This window comes from Leptomonas pyrrhocoris (genome assembly GCF_001293395.1).
Source record: "Leptomonas pyrrhocoris isolate H10 chromosome Unknown, whole genome shotgun sequence".
NCBI lineage: Eukaryota > Euglenozoa > Kinetoplastea > Trypanosomatida > Trypanosomatidae > Leptomonas > Leptomonas pyrrhocoris.
In genome coordinates this window covers 1919328-1932756 of record NW_015438359.1, presented here as the reverse complement: position 1 = coordinate 1932756, position 13429 = coordinate 1919328, and the positions used below count along the sequence as shown (strand labels likewise).

The following is a 13429-nucleotide window of genomic DNA, read 5'->3' as shown; positions in this document are numbered from 1 at the left end:
GTAGAGCGGGGAGAGAATTCAATGAAAGAGAGATGCGAAGGAGTGAAGGCCCTCGCCGGACTCATTTTTTCCCCCTTTCAGCTTTATGGACCACCGCGTGTATAGACCAACACAGAACAGCACTCGTACTCTCTACTCCTCTACGGTTTCCTCACTGTGCTGCATACGCATCTTGGTACTGATACGTCTCCCCCGTCTCAGGATCCACGTACTGGTAGGTGCCTGCCGCGTCGGTGTCCCCAGCTGCAGCTGCATCTGCGACACCGTCATTCTGCACAGCAGAGGCGTCGTACCTGTAGGTCTCACCCGTGTTCGGATCCACGTACTCGTACTGCTGCCCGTCAGCCCCATCGGCCCCTCCTGCGTTATCTGCTGTGGAGTACTGATGCGTTTCGCCAGTTTCCGGGTCCACGTAGGTTTGATAGCCGTCCGTCGTTGCGGCTTCTACGGCAGTCTGCGCCACGGGTTCATCTTGAGTACGGGCATTTGCCGGATCTACCGCGTATTGGTACGTCTCGCCAGTTTCCGGGTCCACATAGGTTTGATAGCTCACGCTGCCATCGCCGCCACCTGCCTCTGCCGTCTGCTGGGCACCGGCGTTTGCTGCGCTGGCCCCACCGGTTGCCTTGTCCACGGCATACTGATAGGTTTCACCTGTATCGGGATCGACATACATTTGGTGGGTGACACCGGCGTCTCCACTCTGCTGGGCTGCCTGCGACTGATCCTGCGCTTCGTCTGCTGCGGCCCCCGCGGTAGAGCTGTCCACGGCATACTGGTAGGTCTCCCCTGTCTCCGGATCCACATACGTTTGGTACGTAACGTCGCCCTCACCGCCGGCTTCTGGTTGCTGCTGCTGCTGCGTAGCATCAGCGCCCGTTGCCGCCCCTGCAGCGGAGCTGGCCACGGCGTACTGGTAGGTCTCCCCTGTCTCCGGGTCCACCCAGGTTTGATATGTTACGCTGTCCACCCCTCGCGTGGCAGGGGGCACATCGTTACCGTTCGCCGCACCAGCTGCGTTGGCGTCGTAGTAATTCCCGTTTTCGTCCATCGCCCACTGCGGCGCGAGGGCGGAGGTGTCCACGCCGGGCGGTGGTGCCGCCTCGGTGGCCGGGGCGTCGGCCGGGTTGGTGTAGCCCTGCATAATCCGCGTCTCGTCCGCAACGATGCGGCGCCGCTCGTGCTTCTTGGAGCGGTGCCGTCCGCGGTACCAGATGTAGCGAAAGAGCCCGATGGCGAGGAAAGGGATGACAACGAAGGCGATGGCCCACAAGTTGTAGCTCGACTCACACTGCAGTGACAGGTGGGCAGAGGTCATGTAGGTGCGCTGGTTTTCGTTGGCCGAGAACAGGGTGGCGCGGACGGCGCGGTAGCGCAGCTCCACGGCCGTGACACCCAGGTGTTTGCTGCTGTCGCCGGTTGTCTCACCGGGAACGACGTTCGTGGTGGCGGAGGGGCCGAGGTAGCTCGCACGGGCATCAGCCACGAAGGCCAGCACCGCCTCCAAGCCCCTCGAAGTGCCGGTGATGTTGACAACTTGATAGCTGTCGGTGGAGCTCGTGACGGTGACGCTGGCGGCGCAGGGCGTGGGCGCGGAGGTGGGACACAGATACGACAGAAACGTCGACTGCAGGGCGGTGCTGGTTGTCTGCACGTAGACGATCGTGTGTGGGGTCTCGGAAGGGGCACAGGCTGGCAGAAAGGCGTAGCTCTGCGCTCCTCGGCAAGGCACCGTGTAGCTGCCGGTGCTGTACGACGGTGTAGGGAGAGTGCCGGAAATGGCAGGCAAGCTGAACAGGTTCTTGCCGGCAGCCCATTGCGAGAGCAGCGTGTACGTGCCATTACCGGCGCCGTACGAGGCCGTCAGCACGCTGACTTGAACGGCGACCTTCACCGGTGACGACGTCGCCGACACCGCCATCATGAAGGCGGTGCAGTTGCTCACAGTAGAGGGCAGACTCCCGCAGACAGTCGTGCTGACCTGCGAGGCGAGGCCAGCCACGTAAGTGTCCAGTGCTGCCGCGTCGGTTGGCCAGCCGGCAGCGTCCAACGTAATATTCAGCACATGCGTAGAGAGCGGCGTTGCCACGCTTGTCGCTGCGGAGCCGGTGTTGGCGCTGATAAGCAGAAGGAAGAAAGAGAGAAGGGCGGCCACCCCTGTGTGCAGAAGCGCGTTTCGCATGCTTTTTCGGCCGTGGGAATGAGCTGGAGGAAAACGACACGTGCGCAAGCACCTAGGCACAACAGGCAGACGGCATCCAGGATCGCACGCAAACTGCACGGTGAATCAAAATGGAGAAGAAAGACAAAAAAAAAAGACACCGAGTGCAACTCCGTCGAGAGGAGGCAGCGGGAGAAGAGAAGGTTTGAGGTGCATTAAAAGCATAAACTGCCACGTAGGTTTGAAACGTGCTTCGATCTGGAGTCGTTTTTGCGGGACACGCGGGTATTTTCACGGTGTTGTTGTCACAGCTGGGGTCGGAAACGTGGAGAGGCGGGAGGTAAAGTACACACCTTTCTAGGCCGACGACGGGGTGGACGATCTGCATGTTTGTCGTCATCTATTCTTCCGTTTGGTTTGGTTTGCAAAAGGCTTCTGCCTGCGACCTTGTGTTAACGTACATCTATAAAAGAAAACGCGGGAAACACCGTGTTATGCACAGCTGATTAGTTCCACGGTAAAAAAAAAACCGAGAGTAATTTCCTGCTTCAATCGGCACCGCGCGACTGATATTTCCAAAAAAAAATGTATTAGGATTGACATATACATAACATGTACGCGTGCGCCAACGTGGCGAGCTCACACTCTGTACGACAGACAACAAACCAGAAAAAACAAGGCGTGTTTCTTTCCTCGTCTGCGCCATACACCTGTTCACATGCACGTACGTCAACGAAGTTACTGCGAGTTGGCCATACGCTCGTACGGCAGCGTAGGTAGCGACGCAACAAGCTTGCGATTGAGCTGCTGCGAGACGTAGCTAGCGTAGTCACCCTGCGAGGCCGTCATCCCGATAGCCACCGCTGCCTCCTCGTCCCCCTTTGACGGCGTCGATTGAGAGCGCGTGGCGTCAACGCGGGTGCCGGACGTGCTGGCGGGGGGTGCTGCCGCTTCGTACAGTGCGGCCCCGGCGCCGGTCGGCAGCGGCACGGGCACACCCTGTACGCCCAGCCCTTGCGACGCACCCACCACTCGGTACAGCTGCTGCTGCCGCGGCGGTGGCAGCGAGGGCGAAGAGAGCGATGAGGACGGCGGTGCCCCGCGCGCCGAGTGAAATGACTGCGACTTCTGTCGTCCAAGCACCGCCGCCGAGGGGCCGCGGGTAAGGGCAGGCAGCAGATCGCGCAGAATCGCGGCTGGTGTCTGCCCGGCCAGTTGGGGAGAGCCATCCGCCGCAGCGGTAGGCGCCGCCTGGTCAGCAGACGTTGGGCCAGAGGAGACGGAGGCGTTGATTGCGGCGGTCTGGGCGGCGATGAGGGAGCGCAAGATGGCGCGGAACTCCGCACGTTCGGAGTCCGCGTAGGCGCAACGCTCCTCGAGGTCGCCGCAGCGTGTGGCGAGCCGCCGCTCCATCTCGCTGACTGCCGCGCTGTCCGCCTTGACGGGTAGAAGCAGGGAATCCGCCTTGGAGCGCATCAATGAGGTGAACTCGTCGCGCTTTATGCCCTGCTGTTCGAGCTCCTTCACCTGCTTCGACAGCGTCCGCACCGTCTCGAGCAAATTGCCATTGCTATCGCCGCCATGCTGGGGGTCGCCGCTCGTGACGACACATTGGCCCGATTGTATTCTGCCCTCGAGGTGGGCGATGGAGTCGTGGAAGTCCTTCGACTGCTGATCCACCACCGACACCAGTCGCTCCGTCAGGTCGCGGAGGAGAAAGCGTCGGAAGGACAGAAGCAGCGGTGAGCGGGCGAGCACGGCCTCGGTTGACTTAGAGAGACCGTCGGCAGACGCTCCGGGTGGGCCACCGGGCTGCCCCGAAGCCTCACCTGCCTTATTATCGTCCGCTGCCCCCATGTTCATTGGCAGCCCACTCATGCCGAGCCAGTCCGACATGTTCTGCAGCCGCTCCGACTGTGTCGTCGTCAACTCTCGCAGACGCGTGACTTCCTGCTTAAGGCTTTCTTGCGTTGTGTTGAACGAGACGAGGGCCGCCGTCGCGTTGTCGAGCGACGTACGCAGCGCTTCGTTGTCGGCGAGGAGCCGGCGGGCAATGGTCACCGTCTTGAGCAGGTTCTCCGTCGCGGTGGCATCGGTAGAGGGAGTGGCGCACTCCTCGAGCGGGTCGACCGGCGCATCCGCACTCCTCTCCCCGCTGCTGTCGTTGCCCGTTGCGGAGAGCGCGGAGAGCATTTCGCGGTTGTGGTAGGAAAGAAGAAATCGTTGGATGGCCGCCACGTCCGCCGAGACGGCCCGCACGCCTGCGCTGCAGTCGTCTACCTTGGTGCGCATTCCCCGCAACGGACCCTCCCATTGGTCGGTGAGGCCGTTGAGGCGGCTCTCCAGCGCCGATGTATCTAGACGGACAAGCAGTTCAGCAGGACCACTCGACATGGCTGCTCAACGGATATAGAAAAAAAGAGAGAAGAGTAAATTGAAAGACGAAGCCTGCAGAGAGAGAAGCAGCTCCGGCTTGTTGTTGTTGTTGATGTTTCACATTAACAACAACAAAGTGTAGGCAGCAAAAACAAAAGTAAGTAAAGGCGAGAGCGTCATGAATCACAGCAGTGGAAGGTAGCGGTAACCATTAATCGCATTTTGCAAAGAAATCAACGGTTTAGACGTCTAAAGGCCCGCAAGCGTTTACGCAGTACACAAAAAGGGACGTCACGCTACTGGGCCGGACGCGCTGCCCTACGATTCATGAAGTGCCAAAGGTGAATGGCAGACAGCTTCCTTCGCCTCTTCCGTGAGCTCTCATCGAGCCAAGCAACGAGAACCTTCACTGCTTCCGAAGCGTGAGCAAGAGAAGTAAGAGAGGTATTTTAAATGACACAAGAAGAACAACCGTAGTGAGCACTATAAAGGGGAAATTTTTTTTAGAAGAGTAATAAATATATGTATATAATACGATTTCTGTGAAAAGGGATGCACCAGCAAACGTCAACGACAAACATCTTCGCCACACACAACCGCCACTCGTACGGCTCCTCGGACAGGCGCGCCGTGCGGCCGTACACTGCCAACCCCGTCTCCTTCCAACACACTTAGGTATTTACTTACTTAAAGTGGATGTGCCCGCATCTGTTCCTTCTGCGCCTTGTAGGCGACCATCTCCTCCCGCACCACCTGCACCACGTCCTCAGAGCGCGGCAGCAGAATGCGACGCAGCGCACGCATCGAGGTAATGCTGGTAGGGCTTGCCGCGTAGGAGTAACGCGTCACATCCGCCTCTGGCAGGCGGTCTTGACCGCGAACGACGCCCTTCACTCGTTTCCACACGTGCCACCAGACTCCGTCTTGCCGAGACGAATCGTTGTACAGTGCCAGGCGGCGCATCTCGCGCTCCTCCTCCGCTCTGCGCTGGCGTTCCCTGTGCTCCTCCACGTTGGTGGTGTCCATCGGGTGCGGCGCTCCGTCGGCCTTCACGTCTAGCGGAGACAGTGTCGACGCTGGTTGCTGCTCATGCGTACCATCGCGGCCGATGTTGGCACCCAGCGCCTCCCATGCGAGAAGGGCGATACCGCCGCCGCTGCTACTGCTGCTGCTGCTGTTCGCCATGTCTGCCTCCGCCATCTGCTTGTTCGCACGCGCCTCCACGGCCACCACGCGGTCACGCTCTTTCGCAATGGCCTCGAGCACCGGCGCGAAGTCTGGTTTGTGTTGTTGCAACTCCCGCGCGGCATCGGCGAAGTCGGCAGCCCTTTTGTGCACCAACGCTGCGATGTCCATCTCCATCGCTTCGACAAAGTCGTCGTAGTTGGCGGCAAAGAGACGCAGCTCGTAGAACTGCTGCAGGCTCTCCATAAGGATCCACAGCGTCAGCAGCTTCAGTAAAACGGTCATGTATCGGTAGAAGTTGTCTGTGCGCTCCCACTTGTTGTACGCGATAATCACGTTCTTCAACTTGGTCACGTTGTGCTCGAACTCCTCGCGGGTGGTGCCAAAGAGCATCGCGTCCTTCTGGAAGTCGAGGTCGACCAACAGGAAGTGCTCCGACGCACTCATCGTGGTGCCTTCGAAAGTCTTCATGTACTCCTTGCGCTTTCGCATCATCTGCTCCGGCGTCAGCGACTGCTCCAGTGGCAGGCCGTTTTCGTCGAACTTTGGCACCACAGCGGTGGAACCGGTGTAGGGCTGCAGAGGCTGCCGCGGACGGAGAAAACCGAGCCGCTTGTCTTCGCGCGCACCAAACCCGGCGCCCAGCCCGGTCTTCACCGGAGGCGTGCCGTGCGGTGTGACGAGAGAGGAAAAGTCCGTCGTGGAGAGCTGATAGGCGTCGAACTCCGTCGGTTCGTGCTGCTTCGGAGGCAGGTTCGCCACGACCACGCCGCCGCCGATGCTCTCCGGGGCCTCGAACATCTGTCCCATGAGGACCTTATCCTCTACGCTGTCACGGCGACCGAAACCTTTACTGGCCGCCTCCTTCTTCTTCTCCTCCCACTTCTTCTCTTCCTCCTTCACGGACTTGGAGACGTGAAAGACGGCGAGTCGCGGCGACTGCCGCAGCGCACGCGACGTCAACGTCCGTCGCATTTTCCCGTTTTCCTTTGATTTGTTGCCCCAACGAAGAAGGCGCCCTTTTAAGAAAAAACAAAGAAGAAGAAGAGAAAGGCGAGGGGGGGGGGGATATGGAAGGGGAGAGAAACAGAGAAGAAAAGACGAGGACATCGCAAATTACATCGTAGAGCAGGAGCTGCAGCGCGTGCGTGTGAGGACGTAAGTTGCACTGACGTTTGAGAGGTGCCATCGCAGCAGTCATAGTCCAAACGAGCTGCATTGTAATGAACGGGTAAACTTCACAGGCGGCAACGAGGGAAAGCGCGACTAGCACCTCTGAGCAGGTGACGCCCCCTCCATGCAAACGCTCCTCATCTCTCAGTTGTTGTTGCTGTTTTAGAAGTAAAGTTTGAAAAAGAGAAATTAGTTGAGTAAAACAAAGTCATCGTGGGTGAGCCACACTGACAAGAGAAATCGACTCCTTTGTGCCTTACGCGGTGGCGGCGGCGCCGGACTCGTACTTCCAGGTGGGGGGCAGCTGCTTGACGCGCTTGTAGTAGCGGGCGAGGCGGTGGATGCGGGACTCCACGAGGATCAGGCGGTACTTGGTGTCGCGGTCGGTGGTATGGCGCTCCAGGTGCTTGCGCATCTCGGTGGCGCGCTTGACCAGGAAGTACAGGTCCTCCGGGATCTCCGGGGCGAGGCCGTTGTGCTTGAGGATGCGCAGGATCTTGCGACCCGTCACGTTCTTCACCTGGGCAATACCCATCGAATCACGAAGCTCCATGCCGATCTGGCTCGGCATCATACCCTTGCGGGAGCTCTTGCACACCATCTTCACAACGTTGCGGCTCGCAACCTTGAGCCACGACGGCGGAGTGCGGCGGAAGGGCAGGGCAGAAGACGCCTTGCCGCGGCCGTTACCGTGCATGCGGACCATTTTTCTCGATCTCCTTTGCAGATGGTGGACTTGGCGTGTGAGTGTATTTTTGTTTTTGTTTTGAGGGGAGCAAGAAGGTCACCGGTGTGGAGAAGGGTGCATGAGTTCGGTATCGGAGAGCACAACAAGAAGAACAGAGGAAGGTAGGTAGGAAGAACACACTTCTTGAAGCTGTGTTGCTGGCGCAGTACATGACAAGTTCATCTTCTACACACACACACACACACACACACACACACATGCATCGAATGCGTCGTTTTTCCGTTGTCGCTGACCGGCGGGTTCAATGAATGAAGAGTGCGTTAGAAGCGTACAGCTGCAGCCTTACTGATATGTATATGTATCTTGACGTAGTCCGTTGATAACAGAAATTAACGATTATTGAGCCCCCGCTTTTCTCTCCTTACTGGGTCACCAGCAGAGTTGCACCGGCACGTGCACTTTAGACGTGAAAGCTATTAAACCTCCCGACACACAGGGACGCGGCAATCTGACAGTGCAGAGCTGCTCGCTCGATCTCGGAGTTTGATTTTATCGTACGAGCTCACTGAGGAGCCGTCGCGCGGTGTTTATCGCTGCACCGCCGTCCTGCTGACTCAAGTAGTCAACAAACGCAGCAATCGTCTCCGCCGGGGCCGTCTTCAGCACCGCGGCCGCTGCACTCCCCGTGAACGGGACACCGCAAAGAGATGTGTAGTGTCGATCGACTCCTGAGACGTACGGCTGCAGACCCTGGTCCAGCAGCTGTGGCTTGCTGGTGCTGCTGTAGCGCCGCTCCAGATCCACCCACGCCACGCACAGATGCTGCAGCACGGAGAGGTTTGTGAAGGGCCGCAGCGGCAGCTTCTTCACGTGGACAGAAGGGAGAATGAATTGGCGACACGATGCAAGTCGCCCGGTGGAAACGCCCGTTCCCACCGGTGCAGCGACGACCGCGCTCGCGATGCGGCAGCACGCGGCGGCAAAGTACGGCAGCTGAACCACGTCCATGAAAGGCGCCATATTCAGCCACCACCCGAAACCGCGCTGCACCACCAACGGAAAATCATCGGGCGGTGCCGGCCGGGTAGCACCGGCCGCGTGGAGAAGGCACTGCGGACAACGCAGAAAAAACAGCGAAAGGAGGAACGCCGCCCCACTGTAGTTCGCTCCCTTACGCCCCTCCACCAAGTCCACATTGGAGGTGAAGAGGACGCGCAGGACGTGTGCTGCCACCTCCTCTACGAGGTCTGGCTGCAGAACCAACACAAGTGCGAGGTGGCCGCATACGCAGGAGATCGTCTGCGAGGCATACGTCTGAGCCACGGCGTGTTGCAGTACGCGAAGCAGCGCCGCAGGAGCGGCAGTTGCCATTGCAGGTTGCACGGCGCCGAAGGCAACGTAGAGGAGGGTAGCGCAGGCGGTAAAGCTGCGGCAGCTTGGTTCATCCTGCGACAACTCAGCCGAGAACGCCTCCGTGAACAGCGGTGCGGTGAGACCAGCAAGGTGCTCCGCACAGTTCGCACAACCGTCTCCGCGCAAGTACACACGCATGTGCGCAACGACGAAGTCCACCACCGAACGAAGGACGAGGTGACGGGACGGGGAAGGGAGCTGACAGAACGCCATTACAGTGCTGCACGACGTCGCTACTAAGAGGCATGAGTGCGCCGACGACGGTGTGGCAACCGCCGAAATACCTGCGATGTGCCTCAGCGCGAGGGTGATCAAGACGGCTACACCACGCAGCGTGGCGTGCCGACAGAGCTGGCGTAGGCCATGCACCCACGCGGCGCCGCTCTCGCACAGGTACAGCGCGCAGTCTGGCGTGACGTACAGCAACGTGCAGAGCGTCGACGCGGCACAGAAGACACCGAAGGTGTCCCCTACTGCAAGTTGCTCCACCGTCAGTCGTACCCATGCCGGACTCAACAGAGCCTTGCACCACGGTCGTGTGCGTGCTTCTTCCACGAGGCGCCCAGCTTCGTAGATGCACGTGCACCGCACGCACACCGCGCACTCCTCCGATGGCATCGCCGCCGTCGCTGCGGTGTGTAGCCGCTGAAGAAGCTGCACGAGCTGGCAACACAGGTCTTCATTGTGCGAGCCGTAAAAGCAGTGCGTCAAGGCGTCCATCAGCATAACATGCGCGTGTGGGCCAGCAGCGCGCAGGAGAAGCTGTGAAACCTGCGTGAGCAGCTCCGCCTGCGTCGGGGTGTCGAGCGCGTCTACCACCACCGCCCCCGCCGCCTCGTATACACGACTCACCGAACGTAGCGCCAGCGCTACCGCGTCGGCCAAAGCGCCATGGATGTTGGGGGTGCTGCGCAGAATGGCGTTGAGTGTCGCAATAGCGGCGGGCCTCTGATCGACGTTGTGTTCGAGGTACAGCTCCAACACCGCACCGGCCAGGTGGGCTACATCACCGCTTCCGCAGCCGAGGGGCACCGCCTCGTCGTCCATGAAGAATTCCAACAGCTCCGTCGAGATTTGCGCGGCATCCGCGCCTTCAACCTCAGCGGCAGGAATCATAAAGTGCATAAGACACGCGAGAAGCTCCTCTGCCTGCACGTCGTTGCTGGCCACCTCGGGGAACAACTGCAGCGTGCTCAGCAAGCACTCCATGAGCTGCTCCGTGAATGCGTTCCGCCCGTCGCTCCTCTCCGCTGGTGCGGCACTGGCCTGCAGCTGACCCAGAAAGAAGGAGCTGCAACGAAAGACGTTTACGGCCGACTCCACGTCCACGACGAGCCGCGAGGCAACGGCAAAGACGATGGTGCAGTACCCCACAAATCCACCTGCGACTGCCGCAGCACCGGCGAGACGGGTGTCTTCTACACAGGCGAGAAGGTTCCCCATCACGAAGTGCCGCATCTCGGCAGAGAGCAAGACACAGTTGCTGGTGGATGCAATTTCGTGCTCAGCGGAGGGCCGCGGTCGTTTGCGCATCAGCTCCAGGAACGTGCCCATCACCATCGTGCGCTGTGGCAGCGCCGTTAACTGCGCCTGCATTACGAAGCCTGTAAAATCATTTGCGAGAAAGCTCCAAAGGGCGTAGTTGCGATAGCTCTCGTTCACCACCGCGTGCAGCTTCGCCGCGCTGGCGAGGTCGCCGGCGACCAACGCGTACGCGCACTCTTGAATCCATTGCTGCCACTGCTCAGTGGGAAACTCTAACGACGCGATCAGCGCCTGGCTGCGCAGCAGCTCCGTACTCACCTGCGCGTTTCCGCAAAGCGACGGATCTGCTGTCCATCGCAGCAGCAGGCGCGTGACAGCGCCGCGGTCGCTGAATCGGCCCCCCTCGTTCCACCCTTCCGTCGTGATGAGGGGCTGCGCAGCCAAAATGGCATTCAGACGCAGCCCCGGCGCCGCCGTCGTCTCCGTCGCAATCTGCATCAAAACGTCACCTGCATTAATGGCAGTGGTGCAGATGTCGATGAAGCGCAGGTCGGCTGCCTTGCGTGTGGCAGCGTCGACGTCGCCGCGGAGTCGGGCAACGGAGATCAGCTCCGCCACCTCAGCCGCGGTGCACCAACTCATCTTCCCTTCTTTCCCCTTTACCGCTCCTTCGTTGTTTCTTTCGTGCCTCGAAGATAAGTTATAAAAATATGAAAGAAAGAGCGAAGTAGACCAGTTGTGGCCCCGAGTGTGTGCGCAGAGAAGCACCGTAGCGGACGCGTTTTTATATGAAGGATAAAGTGAAGTATTGTGGTGAAAACGGAGCGCACGCAGTACGAACGAAGAAAAAGAAAAAGCGAGAGAAGGTAACGAATCGCACGAGAGGAGGACGCGACGTCTTTGGGTAACAAAAAAACATCAACACTTTATGGGTGCATTTCTGTCAACGAAGCTACGTCGGAGAAGTGGGGGAAAAACTGCCACACGTCGCGCGTGCCTTGAAGGGGCGCTTTTCGGCTTGCATGGCCGCTCATAAAGAAGTCGTTCTCTCTTTACTGGAACGTCGTAGCACACAAACAAGACGCTTCTCGGTTCTTTATCTGTACGCCGATTTACTCCGTCGTGGTGTGACGCTTCAGCCACAAGCAGCTTGCGACCGAGTTCAGCGGTAAGTAACGATGCGAAGAAACTCCCCACCCGCCATCTTTCTTTCCAACGCAACGCAGCTCCCTTCCCCCTTCCCGTGCGCACACCTCCGTCAAGCCTCCTCATTTCTCTGCGAGACACGCTGCACGACGCCAGCGAGCCATTCTGCAAAGTCGGCACATGGGGTGTAGCCAAGACAGCCGGGGGCGTCCGGGTGGTGTCCGTAGAGCACGCCCGCACAGGTGCCGGAGGTGGTCAGCAGGGGACCACCGGACATGCCGTGAAAGCACGTGGCACGATCACCGGTGCCCTTGCACATTCCCCTCTCATCTAGAATAGAGACTGTGGTGCTTGCGCGGATTTGTTTGCCCTCGATGTCTTGTAAGTCTACCAACAACGCGTCGCGCTCACCCGGCGACAGACGCTGCAGCAGCGACGGGTCCAAGGTGTCCAACTCTCCTAGACGCTCCATGCCGCGGTAGCCCAGAAGGAGACCGTCGGCAGCTGCGGGGTAGCGCGTCGTGCACAGGGGCAGCGGGGAACTAAAGACCGCCCTCGACGGTGACGAAGCCATCGTGGCTGTGGCGGCTGTGGTGACGCTAGGTGTTTTGACGTCGCCCTTGTCGTCTACCGCAACTACGGCCACGTCCAATTGTGGATGCTGAGACACCAGTCGCAGCCCGACCTTCTCGGACGCCACCGACTGCCCTTCCTCGTTGGGCCGATAGATGCAGCCAACGACAAAACGCAGTTTGCGGTAGTCCGCTGGAATTTTCATCTGCGATGCATCCTTGGCGTAGTCCCACGGGGCGAAGGTGTGCTTGGCGGTGAGGAGCAGCTGCGGGGACGAGGAGCCACTGGATGGCGTCTCGAAGGGAAAGGCAGTGCCCATCATGAGCCACAGCGGCTTCGACATTTTTCCCGGAACGTGCAAGAAGCTCACGATTGGAAAGCAGTGGCCCTTCCACGGCACCGCAGCGGACACGGCAGCCCTTTCCATCTCCTCCGCTCTGTTGTACGTGTGTCTCTTTCTCGCTCTTGCTATAAATATGTAAAGAAAAGGGAGGGAGGTCGTTGCCACCGCCTTCTTCTTCTAACGGAAAAGGAAAACAATGGGAAGGGGAGAATACGACCGAAATAATGCTGCACAAACACAAAAGACAACAAACCAAAAATGGAGTCTTCGAGGCGATACATTGACTCTGTCACACACACCGGCACACACGCACACCCACAAACACATATATAAACGCAAACTCGTGCATCATTGAACTACGTAGCCACCGCCACAACCAGCACTCTTTAATAATAATAGATAGCATGTTTTTCACTTTACTTCCGCCGCTACTGTTTTGATTGTGCAGATCGTAATCATGCGGCTCGTCGTGCAACATCTTTTCCTTCTTTTGTTGTTTTCATTCTCTGTTTTTCTCGCCTCCTTACGCATCGGCTCGTTATAACGTGTGTCGGCGTCATTAATGATTGCTCGCTTGCCCCGATAGCCTTTGGTTGCGCTGCCCCTCCTTTTCTCCGCCATCTGCTTCTCACCATCAAGTAGTTTCCAACGAAAAGGTGAAACCTATCTTTTTTTAGAGGGGGGGGGGGGCAGGTCTTACTGGGAAGAGTTACCCCCCACTTTCAGCTCGAATAGTACACGAACACACACACACACACACACATACGCACACGCAACACACAAACAACGATATTCTTTATAGAGTATAAATATACTGAGATATGCGGGCCTCCGCACGCACGCCCCAACAAGCATGCGTCATCTCCCGTGGACACGTGGCACATCT

At 58.8% G+C, this 13429-nt stretch overlaps 6 protein-coding genes across 11 annotated transcripts; all 6 read right to left on the bottom strand.

Annotated features, from left to right (window-relative positions):
- Positions 1 to 151: 151 nt before the first annotated feature.
- Positions 152 to 2277, bottom strand: ABB37_02412 (hypothetical protein; the record flags this gene model as incomplete). Its single annotated transcript, XM_015799406.1, has 1 exon — positions 152 to 2277. The coding sequence occupies exon 1, from the start codon at positions 2180 to 2182 to the stop codon at positions 152 to 154; it is 2031 nt and encodes a 676-aa protein (XP_015662884.1). The 5' UTR covers positions 2183 to 2277.
- A 622-nt stretch (positions 2278 to 2899) lies between these two features.
- Positions 2900 to 4635, bottom strand: ABB37_02411 (hypothetical protein; the record flags this gene model as incomplete). 3 transcript variants are annotated; one of them, XM_015799403.1, is made up of 1 exon in its annotated part: positions 2900 to 4635. In XM_015799403.1, the coding sequence occupies exon 1, from the start codon at positions 4553 to 4555 to the stop codon at positions 2900 to 2902; it is 1656 nt and encodes a 551-aa protein (XP_015662881.1). In that variant the 5' UTR covers positions 4556 to 4635. The 3 variants fall into 3 exon arrangements, with proteins under 3 accessions (XP_015662881.1, XP_015662882.1, XP_015662883.1); XM_015799404.1 differs by having other exon boundaries at positions 2900 to 4611; XM_015799405.1 differs by having other exon boundaries at positions 2900 to 4559.
- A 589-nt stretch (positions 4636 to 5224) lies between these two features.
- ABB37_02410 (putative mitochondrial hypothetical protein) lies at positions 5225 to 6743 on the bottom strand (the record flags this gene model as incomplete). 2 transcript variants are annotated; one of them, XM_015799401.1, is made up of 1 exon in its annotated part: positions 5225 to 6743. In XM_015799401.1, the coding sequence occupies exon 1, from the start codon at positions 6695 to 6697 to the stop codon at positions 5225 to 5227; it is 1473 nt and encodes a 490-aa protein (XP_015662879.1). In that variant the 5' UTR covers positions 6698 to 6743. The 2 variants fall into 2 exon arrangements, with proteins under 2 accessions (XP_015662879.1, XP_015662880.1); XM_015799402.1 differs by having other exon boundaries at positions 5225 to 6711.
- Positions 6744 to 7062: 319 nt separating this feature from the next.
- On the bottom strand, positions 7063 to 7632 carry ABB37_02409 (putative 40S ribosomal protein S13). 2 transcript variants are annotated; one of them, XM_015799399.1, is made up of 1 exon: positions 7063 to 7632. In XM_015799399.1, the coding sequence occupies exon 1, from the start codon at positions 7599 to 7601 to the stop codon at positions 7152 to 7154; it is 450 nt and encodes a 149-aa protein (XP_015662877.1). In that variant the 5' UTR covers positions 7602 to 7632; the 3' UTR covers positions 7063 to 7151. The 2 variants fall into 2 exon arrangements, with proteins under 2 accessions (XP_015662877.1, XP_015662878.1); XM_015799400.1 differs by having other exon boundaries at positions 7063 to 7616.
- A 500-nt stretch (positions 7633 to 8132) lies between these two features.
- On the bottom strand, positions 8133 to 11250 carry ABB37_02408 (putative mitochondrial hypothetical protein; the record flags this gene model as incomplete). Of its 2 annotated transcripts, none has more annotated exons than XM_015799397.1 (1): positions 8133 to 11250. In XM_015799397.1, the coding sequence occupies exon 1, from the start codon at positions 11121 to 11123 to the stop codon at positions 8133 to 8135; it is 2991 nt and encodes a 996-aa protein (XP_015662875.1). In that variant the 5' UTR covers positions 11124 to 11250. The 2 variants fall into 2 exon arrangements, with proteins under 2 accessions (XP_015662875.1, XP_015662876.1); XM_015799398.1 differs by having other exon boundaries at positions 8133 to 11171.
- Positions 11251 to 11739: 489 nt separating this feature from the next.
- ABB37_02407 (hypothetical protein) lies at positions 11740 to 12722 on the bottom strand (the record flags this gene model as incomplete). Its single annotated transcript, XM_015799396.1, has 1 exon — positions 11740 to 12722. The coding sequence occupies exon 1, from the start codon at positions 12541 to 12543 to the stop codon at positions 11740 to 11742; it is 804 nt and encodes a 267-aa protein (XP_015662874.1). The 5' UTR covers positions 12544 to 12722.
- Between the last annotated feature and the right edge of the window lie 707 nt (positions 12723 to 13429).

Coding starts and splice junctions, on each gene's coding strand:
- ABB37_02409 (XM_015799399.1), bottom strand. CDS start 7,601: ATGGTCCGCATGCACGGTAACGGCCGCGGCAAGGCGTCTTCTGCCCTG.